The 11,022-nt window shown below is 46.5% G+C and overlaps 1 protein-coding gene across 1 annotated transcript; it reads left to right on the plus strand.

Moving 5' to 3' along the window:
- Window positions 1–4,462: 4,462 nt before the first annotated feature.
- On the plus strand, window positions 4,463–6,021 carry LOC123385439 (the record flags this gene model as incomplete). The annotated part of the gene is given in 1 exon segment (XM_045057760.1): window positions 4,463–6,021. A coding segment is annotated over 1 exon segment (1,527 nt), but the record flags the coding sequence as incomplete, so codon positions are not given.
- Between the last annotated feature and the right edge of the window lie 5,001 nt (window positions 6,022–11,022).

The following is an 11,022-nucleotide window of genomic DNA, read 5'->3' on the forward strand; positions in this document are numbered from 1 at the left end:
AGGTAACAAAAATAGAGTTCTATAAAGCCACCAAGAATAGGGATTCTTTTTACATATGCTAGCATTACTTTAATTTGTGCAGAAATTGGTACCTTGAACTGAGATGTTGTGGTGACACCCACTTATTGATCGGGTGGCTATTGGCAAGAAAACTGCTATGGAAGCGGGACACCTGGAGAGCCACACTATGCTGTGGTAAAACACTTGGCAAAAAATGCCACCTGCATTAACATGATAGGAAACCATGTGCCTGTAGCTTTAGAGGAAGAGATTGGAAAACAAAACACTAGGTTTTCTACCAGTGATTTTTACTGCCTAGTAGCAACACAGAAGGAAGAGAGAACCTCAGGCAATTAACAATCTGCAAGTTAAAAAAACAAACAAAAAACTTTTATACCTCAGACAGTATGAAATAAGACTAAGAAAGTTTCTGAGCAACAAAACCACACTAAAACTCAGCCTTGTAGCAAAATTCAGACTAATGCTTCTCTACCTAAACACATCGTGTCAGATAGCCCTGAAGTAGCCACCAATTACTTCAGAGAGAGAAACATATGTGAAATCAGGCTAAAAAAAAAAGTAATAGTCTTAAGAACTACGCTTAGTAAAGAATTCTAGGTGTAATTACTGGCACAACAGCAGCTAGAATAGCTTAGAAGCCTATAAATCAAATATCTAATCAGACCATGTAAGAAATTTTTGAAGAAATTGTATTGCCTATGAAACCACAAGCCTGGATGAAAACAAATACGGCTATACTGACATTTAAATAACATTCAGGCCCCACAAATGGCATGGCTATTAAAGCTATAAACCATGAGACAGACCAGAGCATAATCCCCATTTCTTACTTTGGATTTGGCCAAGAAGGAGAATGATCACAAAAGTTGCTCTCGGAACCCCAGATGAGGGAGTGACTCTGGGAAAACCAGAAATCAGGGTCTAATTAGAGCTGAGTAGAAACAACTAAGCAGCTGTAGAGGTAGGTAGAGCCAAAGGATCGTATTAAGTCTGAGTCTTGAACTCTTGACAGTCACCAGCTGAATATTTTCAATAAACAGTTACAGGAGCAAGAAATAAAAGTAGTACTCAAATTGAGTGTGTATCAGCCACCCCCCCCCCCTCCCCAGGGGTTGTGAAAATGCAGATACTTTGTTGTATCCCCTGAGTTCTGAATCCGATGTTGTGGGTGGTGCCCAAGAATTTGCATGTCTAACAAGTTCCCAGGTGCTGCTGATGCTTCTGGTAGGAGACCTTTTGAAAACTATTGATGTATGTAGGTTACTCAAAGAAACATGAGATCTCTTGTCAGTGACATTAGCTAGTCTTAGTGTAATGCGCACACAACATGCATTTTGCATTCCTTCAAATCCTCTCTCTTCAAATTTGTATCACCCTCCTATTTTTGCTTCTTTTACTGTGACCCACTCCCTTTTCCTCTTCTTTCTTTATCCATTCTTTTTCATTTCTACTCTTTTCTCCTTTTGCCTATCCTCCTGTCTTGGAAAGATTCTTGGTAGACTGAATTGAAATGTACATCTCAAAGTAAAAATTTCCAGGAATCTGGAAGAGTCTATTTTAAATATCCTGTAATGCCCGAAGTTCCGAAACCTCCCACAAAAGTCCACCAGAGTCGTAAGTCAAAGCCAAGCGGCAAGGGTCGTTTATTGCAGGTTCGAACCTGGTCCTCTGCGCACTCGTCGCCGGTGACGCAAGAGGCCACGATCAGGGTTGGTACAGCGTTTTTATAGACAGAGACAAATAGCACAGGGGAGGTTTCAAATTATGAGGGGCCTGATTAGTTGATTTTAAAGTAAGGACATTTGTTGTTCTCTGATTGGGCGTCCTTTGTCTGTCCTTTGGCGGGAAGACTTTGTCCGTTACTTTGGCGGGAGGAAAAAAGGGGGAAGGCGGTAAGTGAGGAATGTGTTAAGCAAGCAGGTTTACAGAAGTGAGAAATGCCGGTTAGTTTATGTACAATCACTCATTCCATTACATATCAGACTACATTTAGGAAGGTTTACAACCCATTCTACTACACAGCGGTTACATTCAGGAAAGGCCTCACAATGCTCATAGCAAACAGCAAGCAAAACAGACTTCTCAGCAATTGTATTTCTTATCAAAGATCCATAATAAGCAGAAAAGAGAACTTTAGCTTTAAACTAAGGAGGGCTGTCATTTGGATTTAAAGCTGTTCTTTTCAATCCTTCTTAAAAGAAAGTTATCACTTCTTAAGCAGTTGTGGCCTCTTTTAAAGTGGTGCTCTCTATACAGCTAATGTTCAAAGATGATCCTTTAAGGAGTCATCTATTAATCAAACTCCAAGAATGTTCAGTTTTCTTGGAGGGAGCTAGGATAAACTCTCAAATGGGAAATCGACATTAAATAATTTTTCTTGCAAAATGATTATTGCCCTTGTACTATTCTCTCATCAAAAGGATAGGACTATAAAAAGCATTTGTATATAGTATATATGTTATATATATCTATATATTTTATATATTATATATGTTAGAACATTTATATTCCTTTTAAAAAACTTCTTGAGGGTCCCCATGTAAACGTGTTTAACGATCTCTAATGTGTGCAATGTTTTTCTTGTATCCATTCCAAATCTGTTTCACTTGTCAACCTTAAAAAATAAAATAGCCAGTTATTATGTCAGCAAAAGGAGTTTTATTCAAGAATGAGAGTAACTGTGTTCAGGATGTTAGGTAGAAGCTAGACAAGAAACGGGTAAGAACCCCCTGAGGCAGAGTCTCAAGTCCTTAAAGGGGAATGAGAAAGACACTTGCTGCAGGCAAGGGTAGCAATAAAAAAAAAAAAAAAAAAAAAGTGAGCAGCGTGGGTGGGTGGCTTAGTTAATTGTCAGACTCGTGATTTTGGCTCGGGTCATGATCTCATAGTTCATGGGATCGATCCCCTAAGTCTGCTCTGTACTAACAGCAGAGCCTGTTTGGGATTCCCCCTCTCCGTCCCTCTCTCTTTCTCTCTCTCTCTCTCTCTCTCTCTCTGCCCCTCCCCCACTCATAATAAATAAATAAACTTAAAAAAAAAAAACTACATGTTATTGAAAGGGCGGGCCTACGCCAGCCAACTCCATCTTGTTCTGTGTCCTTCACCTTGACCACACCTCCTCCCCTTGACTCCATCTTGTTCTGTGTCCTTCACCTTGACCACACCTCCTCCCCTTGACTCCATCTTGTTCTGTGTCCTTCACCTTGACCACACCTCCTCCCCTTGACTCCATCTTGTTCTGTGTCCTTCACCTTGACCACACCTCCTCCCCTCGAGTAAACCCTCCCTCACCTGCCGGACCCTTCCCCAGGACCCCTCCCCAGCCAATCGGCTGAGGCCATAGCCATTACCTCACCAACTGCCCCCAGGCCCCAATAAAACCTTTGTCCTTTTGAAACTCGCGCTCTTTCCCTGGTATCTCACCGCTGCGTCGGTGCAGGTAGGGGATTGAGCTCGAGCTAGCTCAAATAAAGGCTCTTTGCTTTTGCATCGGACTCGGCTCCCTGGTGGTCTTTGGGGATCACGAATTCTGGGCATAACATTTGGGGGCTCGTCCGGGATCCCCAAGACCCCGAGGGACCCCCGACCCGGAGAGCCTGACTGGCCACGGTTAGTGTCTGTTTGTTCTGTCTTTTCTGTGTGAGCTCATTTCTGGAATTCTGGTAGTGCCCGACGCGGTCTAGGTGGACGCACTGGAGGACCACGGGCCGGGAGTTTCGGAAGACGTTCCGATTCTCCCTTCTGGAGGGACGTGGAATCCCCTCAAAGGTCTGAGACGAGGCGGGTCGCTCCCGCTGGTCGGCGTGAGGCCGTCGTCTTTGGAGGGACGTGGAATCCCCTCATCGGTTTTGGAGGGACGTGGAATCCCCTCATCGGTTTTGGAGGGACATGGAATCCCCTCAAATGTCTAAGCTAGCTCTCAGTTTTGCTTCCATGGAGTTGGAAGACTTTCTAGGGGCCCTCTGTTTGTCTGTTTTTGTGTTTCTCTGTTTTGCTCTGTGGACTTACTGGACGGACATTATGGGACAGACTCAGACTACTCCTCTAAGTATTATGATTGATCACTTTAAGGATGTGAGGGGAAGAGCTAACAACCTCAGTGTGGAAGTCCGAAAGGGTCGGTTGCAGTTTTTTTGTTCTAGCGAGTGGCCAACTTTCAATGTCGGATGGCCACCAGAGGGGACCTTCGACCTCCCTACCATCCACCGAGTCAGGAGTATCATCTCTCAGCCTAAGATGGGCCATCTTGATCAGCTCCCTTACATTATCACTTGGCAGGACCTTGTAGAAGACCCACCCTCTTGGCTTAAGCCCTTCCTAACCCTGCTCCCTCCGGAGCCAAAACCCATTCTTGCTTTGCAGGAGACAGAGAAGAGGAAACGTCTTACCCAGCCTTCAGCACCCCTCTACCCTGTCCTACAGGGGGGTACTGAAGAAGAATTAATTTTTCCTCCCCCGTATAACCCCTCTAGGATGCCGGAAGAACACCATCCTCCCCCTCCGGGGGAGGCAGATGCTGTTCCGAGAGCGGGAGGTGGAAACACCCCAGGGGGAAGCCCGCCATTTACCAGACAAAGGGCTCAGAGGGAGCAATCCGCCTCTGCCGCCGACTCTACTATTCTGCCCCTGCGAGCCACCGGACCCCCAGACGCGGAGGGGAATCAGCCCCATCACTATTGGCCTTTCGCCACTAGTGACCTCTACAACTGGAAAGCTCAGAATCCTAAGTTTTCTGAGAAACCGGCAGGGCTTATTGATTTATTAGACTCTGTTCTTTTTACCCATCAGCCCACGTGGGACGATTGCCAGCAGCTTTTACAGGTCCTGTTCACGACTGAAGAAAGAGAAAGAATCCTCAATGAGGCCCGAAAACTAGTTCCAGGCGCAGACGGGAATCCCACCACCAACCAGGCTCAGATAGAGGCCTCCTTCCCCTTAACTCGGCCCCAGTGGGATTTCAACACGGCAGAAGGTAAGGAGAGGCTCCGGGTCTACCGCCAGACTCTAATGGGGGGTCTCCGAATGGCTGCTAGAAAGCCAACCAATTTGGCCAAGGTAGGAAATGTACAACAGGGAAAAGATGAATCTCCAGCTGCCTTTTTAGAAAGGATCATGGAGGCATTCCGTACCTATACCCCCATGGATCCAGAGGCTCTGGAAAGCAAGGCAGCTGTTATCATGGCCTTTGTAAACCAATCGGCCATAGACATTAGGAGAAAATTACAGAAAATAGATAGACTAGGAGAAAAAAGTCTGCAGGACTTACTGGTGGTAGCCGAAAAGGTATATAATAACCGGGAGCCTCCTGAGGACAAGCAGTCTCGCGCCATGGCGGCTGCCAGCAGTAAGCAGACTCGAGACCTGGCCAGAATACTGCTAGCTACCACTGCTGACTTCCCCGAGGAACGAGACCGCCGTCTCCGGCAGCTGGCAGATGACGCAAGAAAAGGTAAAAGCACCACCAAGGGGGGGAAGCAGAGGCTGCAGAAGGATCAGTGCACATACTGCAAGGAGATAGGGCATTGGGCCCGAGATTGTCCGAAATGGGCCGGCTGGAAGGGAAGCAAGACTGATCGAGTAAAAGTCCTAGAGCTGGATGAACTAAGTGATTAGGGGAGTCAGGGTTCAGACCCTCTCCCCGAACCCAGGGTAACTCTTAAAGTGGAGGGGACCCCTATTGACTTCCTTGTCGACACCGGAGCACAACATTCGGTCCTCCGCACCCCACAAGGAAAACTAGCTAGCAAGAAGTCCTGGGTACAAGGGGCAACTGGTATGAGCCAGTATTCATGGACTACCCGAAGAACAGTAGATTTGGGAACGGGCCGGGTATCCCACTCCTTTATGGTAATACCAGAATGCCCCTACCCGCTGTTAGGACGGGACTTACTGACCAAGATTGGAGCTCAGATAACTTTCAGACAAGGGGGGCCTCAGGTCACCGATGGCAAGGGCCACCCCATCCAGGTCCTGACCATGAAACTGGAGGATGAATACCTCCTCCACCAGGAGGCGCTCCCGAGAGAGGATAATATAGACAGATGGCTACAAGAATTCCCCTCGGTTTGGGCAGAGACAGGGGGGATGGGACTAGCCGCTCATAGGACCCCAGTCCTGGTAGAGCTCAAGCCAGGAGAGAGTCTGGTAAGGATCAAACAATACCCCATGTCTCAGGAGGCCTGGAAGGGGATCCAGCCACACATCCGGAGACTACGAAGCCTAGGGGTACTAGTTCCTTGCCAGTCTGCCTGGAACACCCCCCTACTGCCGGTCAAAAAGCCTCACACAAATGACTACCGACCGGTACAAGACCTCCGGGAAGTAAATAAGAGGGTCGTGGACATACACCCAACTGTTCCCAACCCATATACTCTCTTGAGCTCCTTAGCGCCCTCCAGGGTCTGGTATACTGTACTAGATTTAAAGGACGCCTTCTTCAGTCTGCCGCTGGCACCCCAGAGCCAACCCTTGTTCGCCTTCGAGTGGCATGATCCGGAGGAGGGCTACAGTGGACAACTCACCTGGACACGGCTACCTCAGGGATTCAAAAATTCACCCACCATCTTCGACGAGGCACTACACGAGGACCTGGGTGAGTACAGAAGGGAGCACCGTGGCCTCACCCTTCTACAGTATGTAGATGACATCCTGATTGCTGCCGACACTGCCAAAGACTGTGAGCGAGGGACCCAGGACCTGCTGGCTACCCTGGGGGCCTTAGGATACCGGGCATCCGCGAAGAAGGCTCAGATATGCAGGGAGAGGATTCACCAACAGGACACCAAAATAGAGCAAGTTGTATCTGCCTGCAAGACCTGCCAACTCACCAACGCGAGGGCCACATCAAATAAAAAAAAGGAACCAGGCTCAGAGGCACCAGACCGGGAGCCCAATGGGAAGTCGACTTCATTGAAGTCAAACCAGGAAAGTATGGTTTTAAATATCTTTTAGTATTTACAGACACCTTCTCTGGCTGGGTGGAGGCATACCCAACCAAGCATGAAACGGCTCAGACGGTGGCTAAGAAGCTACTAGAAGACATCTTACCCAGGTATGGTTTTCCTGCCCTGGTAGGATCAGACAATGGACCAGCTTTTATCTCGCAGGTAACACAAGCAGTAGCCAAGGCGGTGGGGGCAAACTGGAAATTACATTGTGCTTATAGGCCCCAGAGCTCAGGACAGGTAGAAAGAATGAATAGAACCCTAAAAGAGACCCTTACCAAATTAACCATGGAGACTGGCGGGGACTGGGTGACTCTCCTACCGTACGCCCTTTATTGGGTTAGAAACACTCCTTACACTCTGGGTTTTACTCCCTATGAGATCATGTTTGGCAGGCCACCCCCTGTTATTCCCAGCCTTTGAGCTGAACTTATTGCTGAGTTTAAAGATCAAGAACTTTTTCTTTCCTTGAGCGGGCTCCAGAGGGCGCACGAGGACATTTGGCCGCGCCTCCGTGCCATCTACGAGGCTGGCCCGATCCCGACACCTCATCAGTACAGGCCGGGAGACTGGGTCTACGTCAAGAGGCACCACCGAGAGACTCTCGAGCCGCGCTGGAAGGGACCCTACATCGTGGTGTTGACAACCCCCACCGCTCTCAAGGTAGACGGCATCGCGACCTGGGTCCATCACACCCACGCTCAGCCAGCGGACCCCTCCTCGATCCGGAAGGACTTCGTCACGCGATGGGCCATCAGTTGGGACCAACACAACCCGCTCAAGCTCAAGCTACAGCGCATTCGACCTACCTAATATTGGTAACTCTGTTAACTCTGCTTGTCATTGCTCATGCTGCCGGGAGTCCCCACGCCCCCCAAAACATCACCTGGCAGATCATAGACACCAGCTCGGGGACAATACTTAATCAGACCTCCCAGAGCCATCCCAGGGACACTTGGTTCCCAGAACTTTGCGTAAACCTCCAGACTCTGTTCTCCTTGTCACCATAAATGCAGCCGGTCCCATGATTGGGTCCGTAAGCTACATGACAAGGGGGGAATGAAAGGGCGGGCCTACGCCAGCCAACTCCATCTTGTTCTGTGTCCTTCACCTTGACCACACCTCCTCCCCTTGACTCCATCTTGTTCTGTGTCCTTCACCTTGACCACACCTCCTCCCCTTGACTCCATCTTGTTCTGTGTCCTTCACCTTGACCACACCTCCTCCCCTTGACTCCATCTTGTTCTGTGTCCTTCACCTTGACCACACCTCCTCCCCTTGACTCCATCTTGTTCTGTGTCCTTCACCTTGACCACACCTCCTCCCCTCGAGTAAACCCTCCCTCACCTGCCGGACCCTTCCCCAGGACCCCTCCCCAGCCAATCGGCTGAGGCCATAGCCATTACCTCACCAACTGCCCCCAGGCCCCAATAAAACCTTTGTCCTTTTGAAACTCGCGCTCTTTCCCTGGTATCTCACCGCTGCGTCGGTGCAGGTAGGGGATTGAGCTCGAGCTAGCTCGAATAAAGGCTCTTTGCTTTTGCATCGGACTCGGCTCCCTGGTGGTCTTTGGGGATCACGAATTCTGGGCATAACATTATAAGCGCAGGAGCTCAACATCCTGACCTTGCAGCTTCCAAGACCTTGGAGTTGACAAAGCAAGAGTCACAGGGACAGAGCCTGTGCTCTCCTCTTCTCCCTCAGAGTAACCCCTGCACTCATTAGAATTTATTTGCATTGCCGGAACAGCCCTGCCCAATGGAGAAAGGCTGCCCTGAGAGTTTGCTGCAAACCTTGTAGTCAAAAACTCCCCCCCCCCCACCTGTAAGAGGAGTTCCCCAAAAGATTAGAAGCAGCTTCCATTAGAGACCACCCCTCTGTACCTCACAGCTCCTCCTGGCTCAGAAAGACCCAGATAATATCCAATCTCAAATCAACCCAGGGATTGGTTCAACTTCCTGGAACCTGCCCACTGCCTGCTCTCCCACCTCAAGAGTGTACTTTTGCTTTAATAACCTGCTCTGTGCTTGCTCCTTTCCTCCTGGCTGTCTTTATTCTGATCAGGTATACCCAAGTAAATCTTCTTCCTGGGGAATCCAAAGACAGGGATCTCCGTTCACACAACACAGATGCTTTCTCACTCCCTAACAAGGACAAACCAACTATGGTGAAGCACAGACAAATCTAGAAAACAAAGGGAGTATTCTTTTTTAGAGGGGGAAAAACAAAAAACAAAAAACAAAAAACCGGGGGGGGGAGTTGGGAGGGGCTGTTTACAACAGAAGTCCATTGGAGGAAAATAAGAGTTCAAAGAGGCAGTGGCTTCTCATTGGCTGCAGGCCAGGGTGCCTTGCTGTTGCTGGTCTGGGAGGAAATCTTCCCTCTTCCCACTGAAGTGTGCAAGAGGCAACTAGTGGTAGGTAGTGTGTGTGATGGTTCCCCTTTCAGGGTTTCCCGAATCCCTTTTAAGTGAGGTTTCCTTCACTCATTTTCACACAGTGAAGGCACATTTCTTTTTTTTTCTGTAAGGATGTAGATCAGGGGATTATCATCCTCTTCAGATATTTCTCAAATATATAAAGACAACACTTCTGATGTATATGTTAAATTTTTCTCATGTTTAAAATATAAAAAATCTCACAAAGTTCTAGACTGATGGTTTTGAAGCTTTTAAACCAAACTATTAAAGGCCAAAGTTCTTCATGGCAGTGTGGACATTTAATATGTTAAGGACTAAAATTACATGGTTCTGAAATATTCGGTCTTCATTACAGATTGTTGGAGATGTTTTAATGCATTTCTAAATTTTCATTATAATTTAAACCTTCTTATTATATATTTTTATATAACCCAGATGTTTAAAAAATACTCATTACATATCCTATTTGTAAATCATGTATTATATTATTGTTATATGTCAACCTCCTAGGATAATGTTATCTCCTACTTACTCAAAGCATAATCATTTGGATCTTCATTTCTCCAAATCCCTTACCGTGACTCATATCCTACTTACAATCCTCAGACCTCATACCTTGTATTGCCGTTTAGATTTTCTTTGCTCCAGCCAAGCTACTCAGTCATTTTTATCTGAAATAAGTCTTTCTCCATTCCCTTCCATGCTATGTATCTCTTTTGGAAGGTCAACCTATTTCCTTTACTGGATTCATGGAAATGTTATTTCAGTAATAAATTCCAGTCTTCTTTAACTCTGTTATTTATAGGATGACTTGGGTTAAAGTTTGGGGCTCTCCCAAGCATTTTCTAAAAAGGTGATAATAACAAATGTGGCAGTTAAGTAAGATTTATGGAGAAAAGAAAAAGGAAGTAAACCACTAAACTTAACTCTCAGATGACAGGAATTTTGTTACATTCACTGTGTTATCACCAATATCTGGTATCAAGTAAGTAGTTAACAAACAAAACTTTCATTTTTTTAATTAATTTGGCACAAATACATTTAATCTATACCATAAATTGCTTCTTTATGAATTTCAAGTCAACAATTATTGTATATTTGCTATGTGTTGAATACTGTGCTAGCCAGTTGACATAAAAGGATGAAAACATATAGTCCCTGTGTTCAAGGACTCTGAGTTTCCATAGGAATCTGAATAAGTAAGTTGGCAATAACAATAAAATTCTATTAGAGCTATGTTAAAAGTGTTACAGGTTTTTATAGGAGCATTTAAGATAACCCTAGTTCTTAGATTGGGGCCATGGAATTTACAAAGGAGGAATTTACAGGAAATTTACAAGGAATTTACAAGAATTTACAAGGGCTGTCATTTCCAGGGAAGAAACAACAGGTACAAAAGCCTAGAAGCAAGAGAGGGTGTGAAGTGTGGGTAAGGACAGTAGCTTAAAATGGCAGCCTTCAGCACATGACAAGAGTAATGATTAGAGGTAAACCCAGAGAGCAAGGCAACACCACATCAAAAATTTCAAGAGCCAGGTAAGTGAGTGTGGACTTTAAGGATATTGAAGGCACACTAAAAGGTTTTAAACAGAGAATGGGGATGACATCATCAGATTTCAACCCTGGACATTCAGTCTT

This window comes from Felis catus, chromosome B2 (genome assembly GCF_018350175.1).
Source record: "Felis catus isolate Fca126 chromosome B2, F.catus_Fca126_mat1.0, whole genome shotgun sequence".
Taxonomy (NCBI): Eukaryota; Metazoa; Chordata; class Mammalia; order Carnivora; family Felidae; genus Felis; species Felis catus.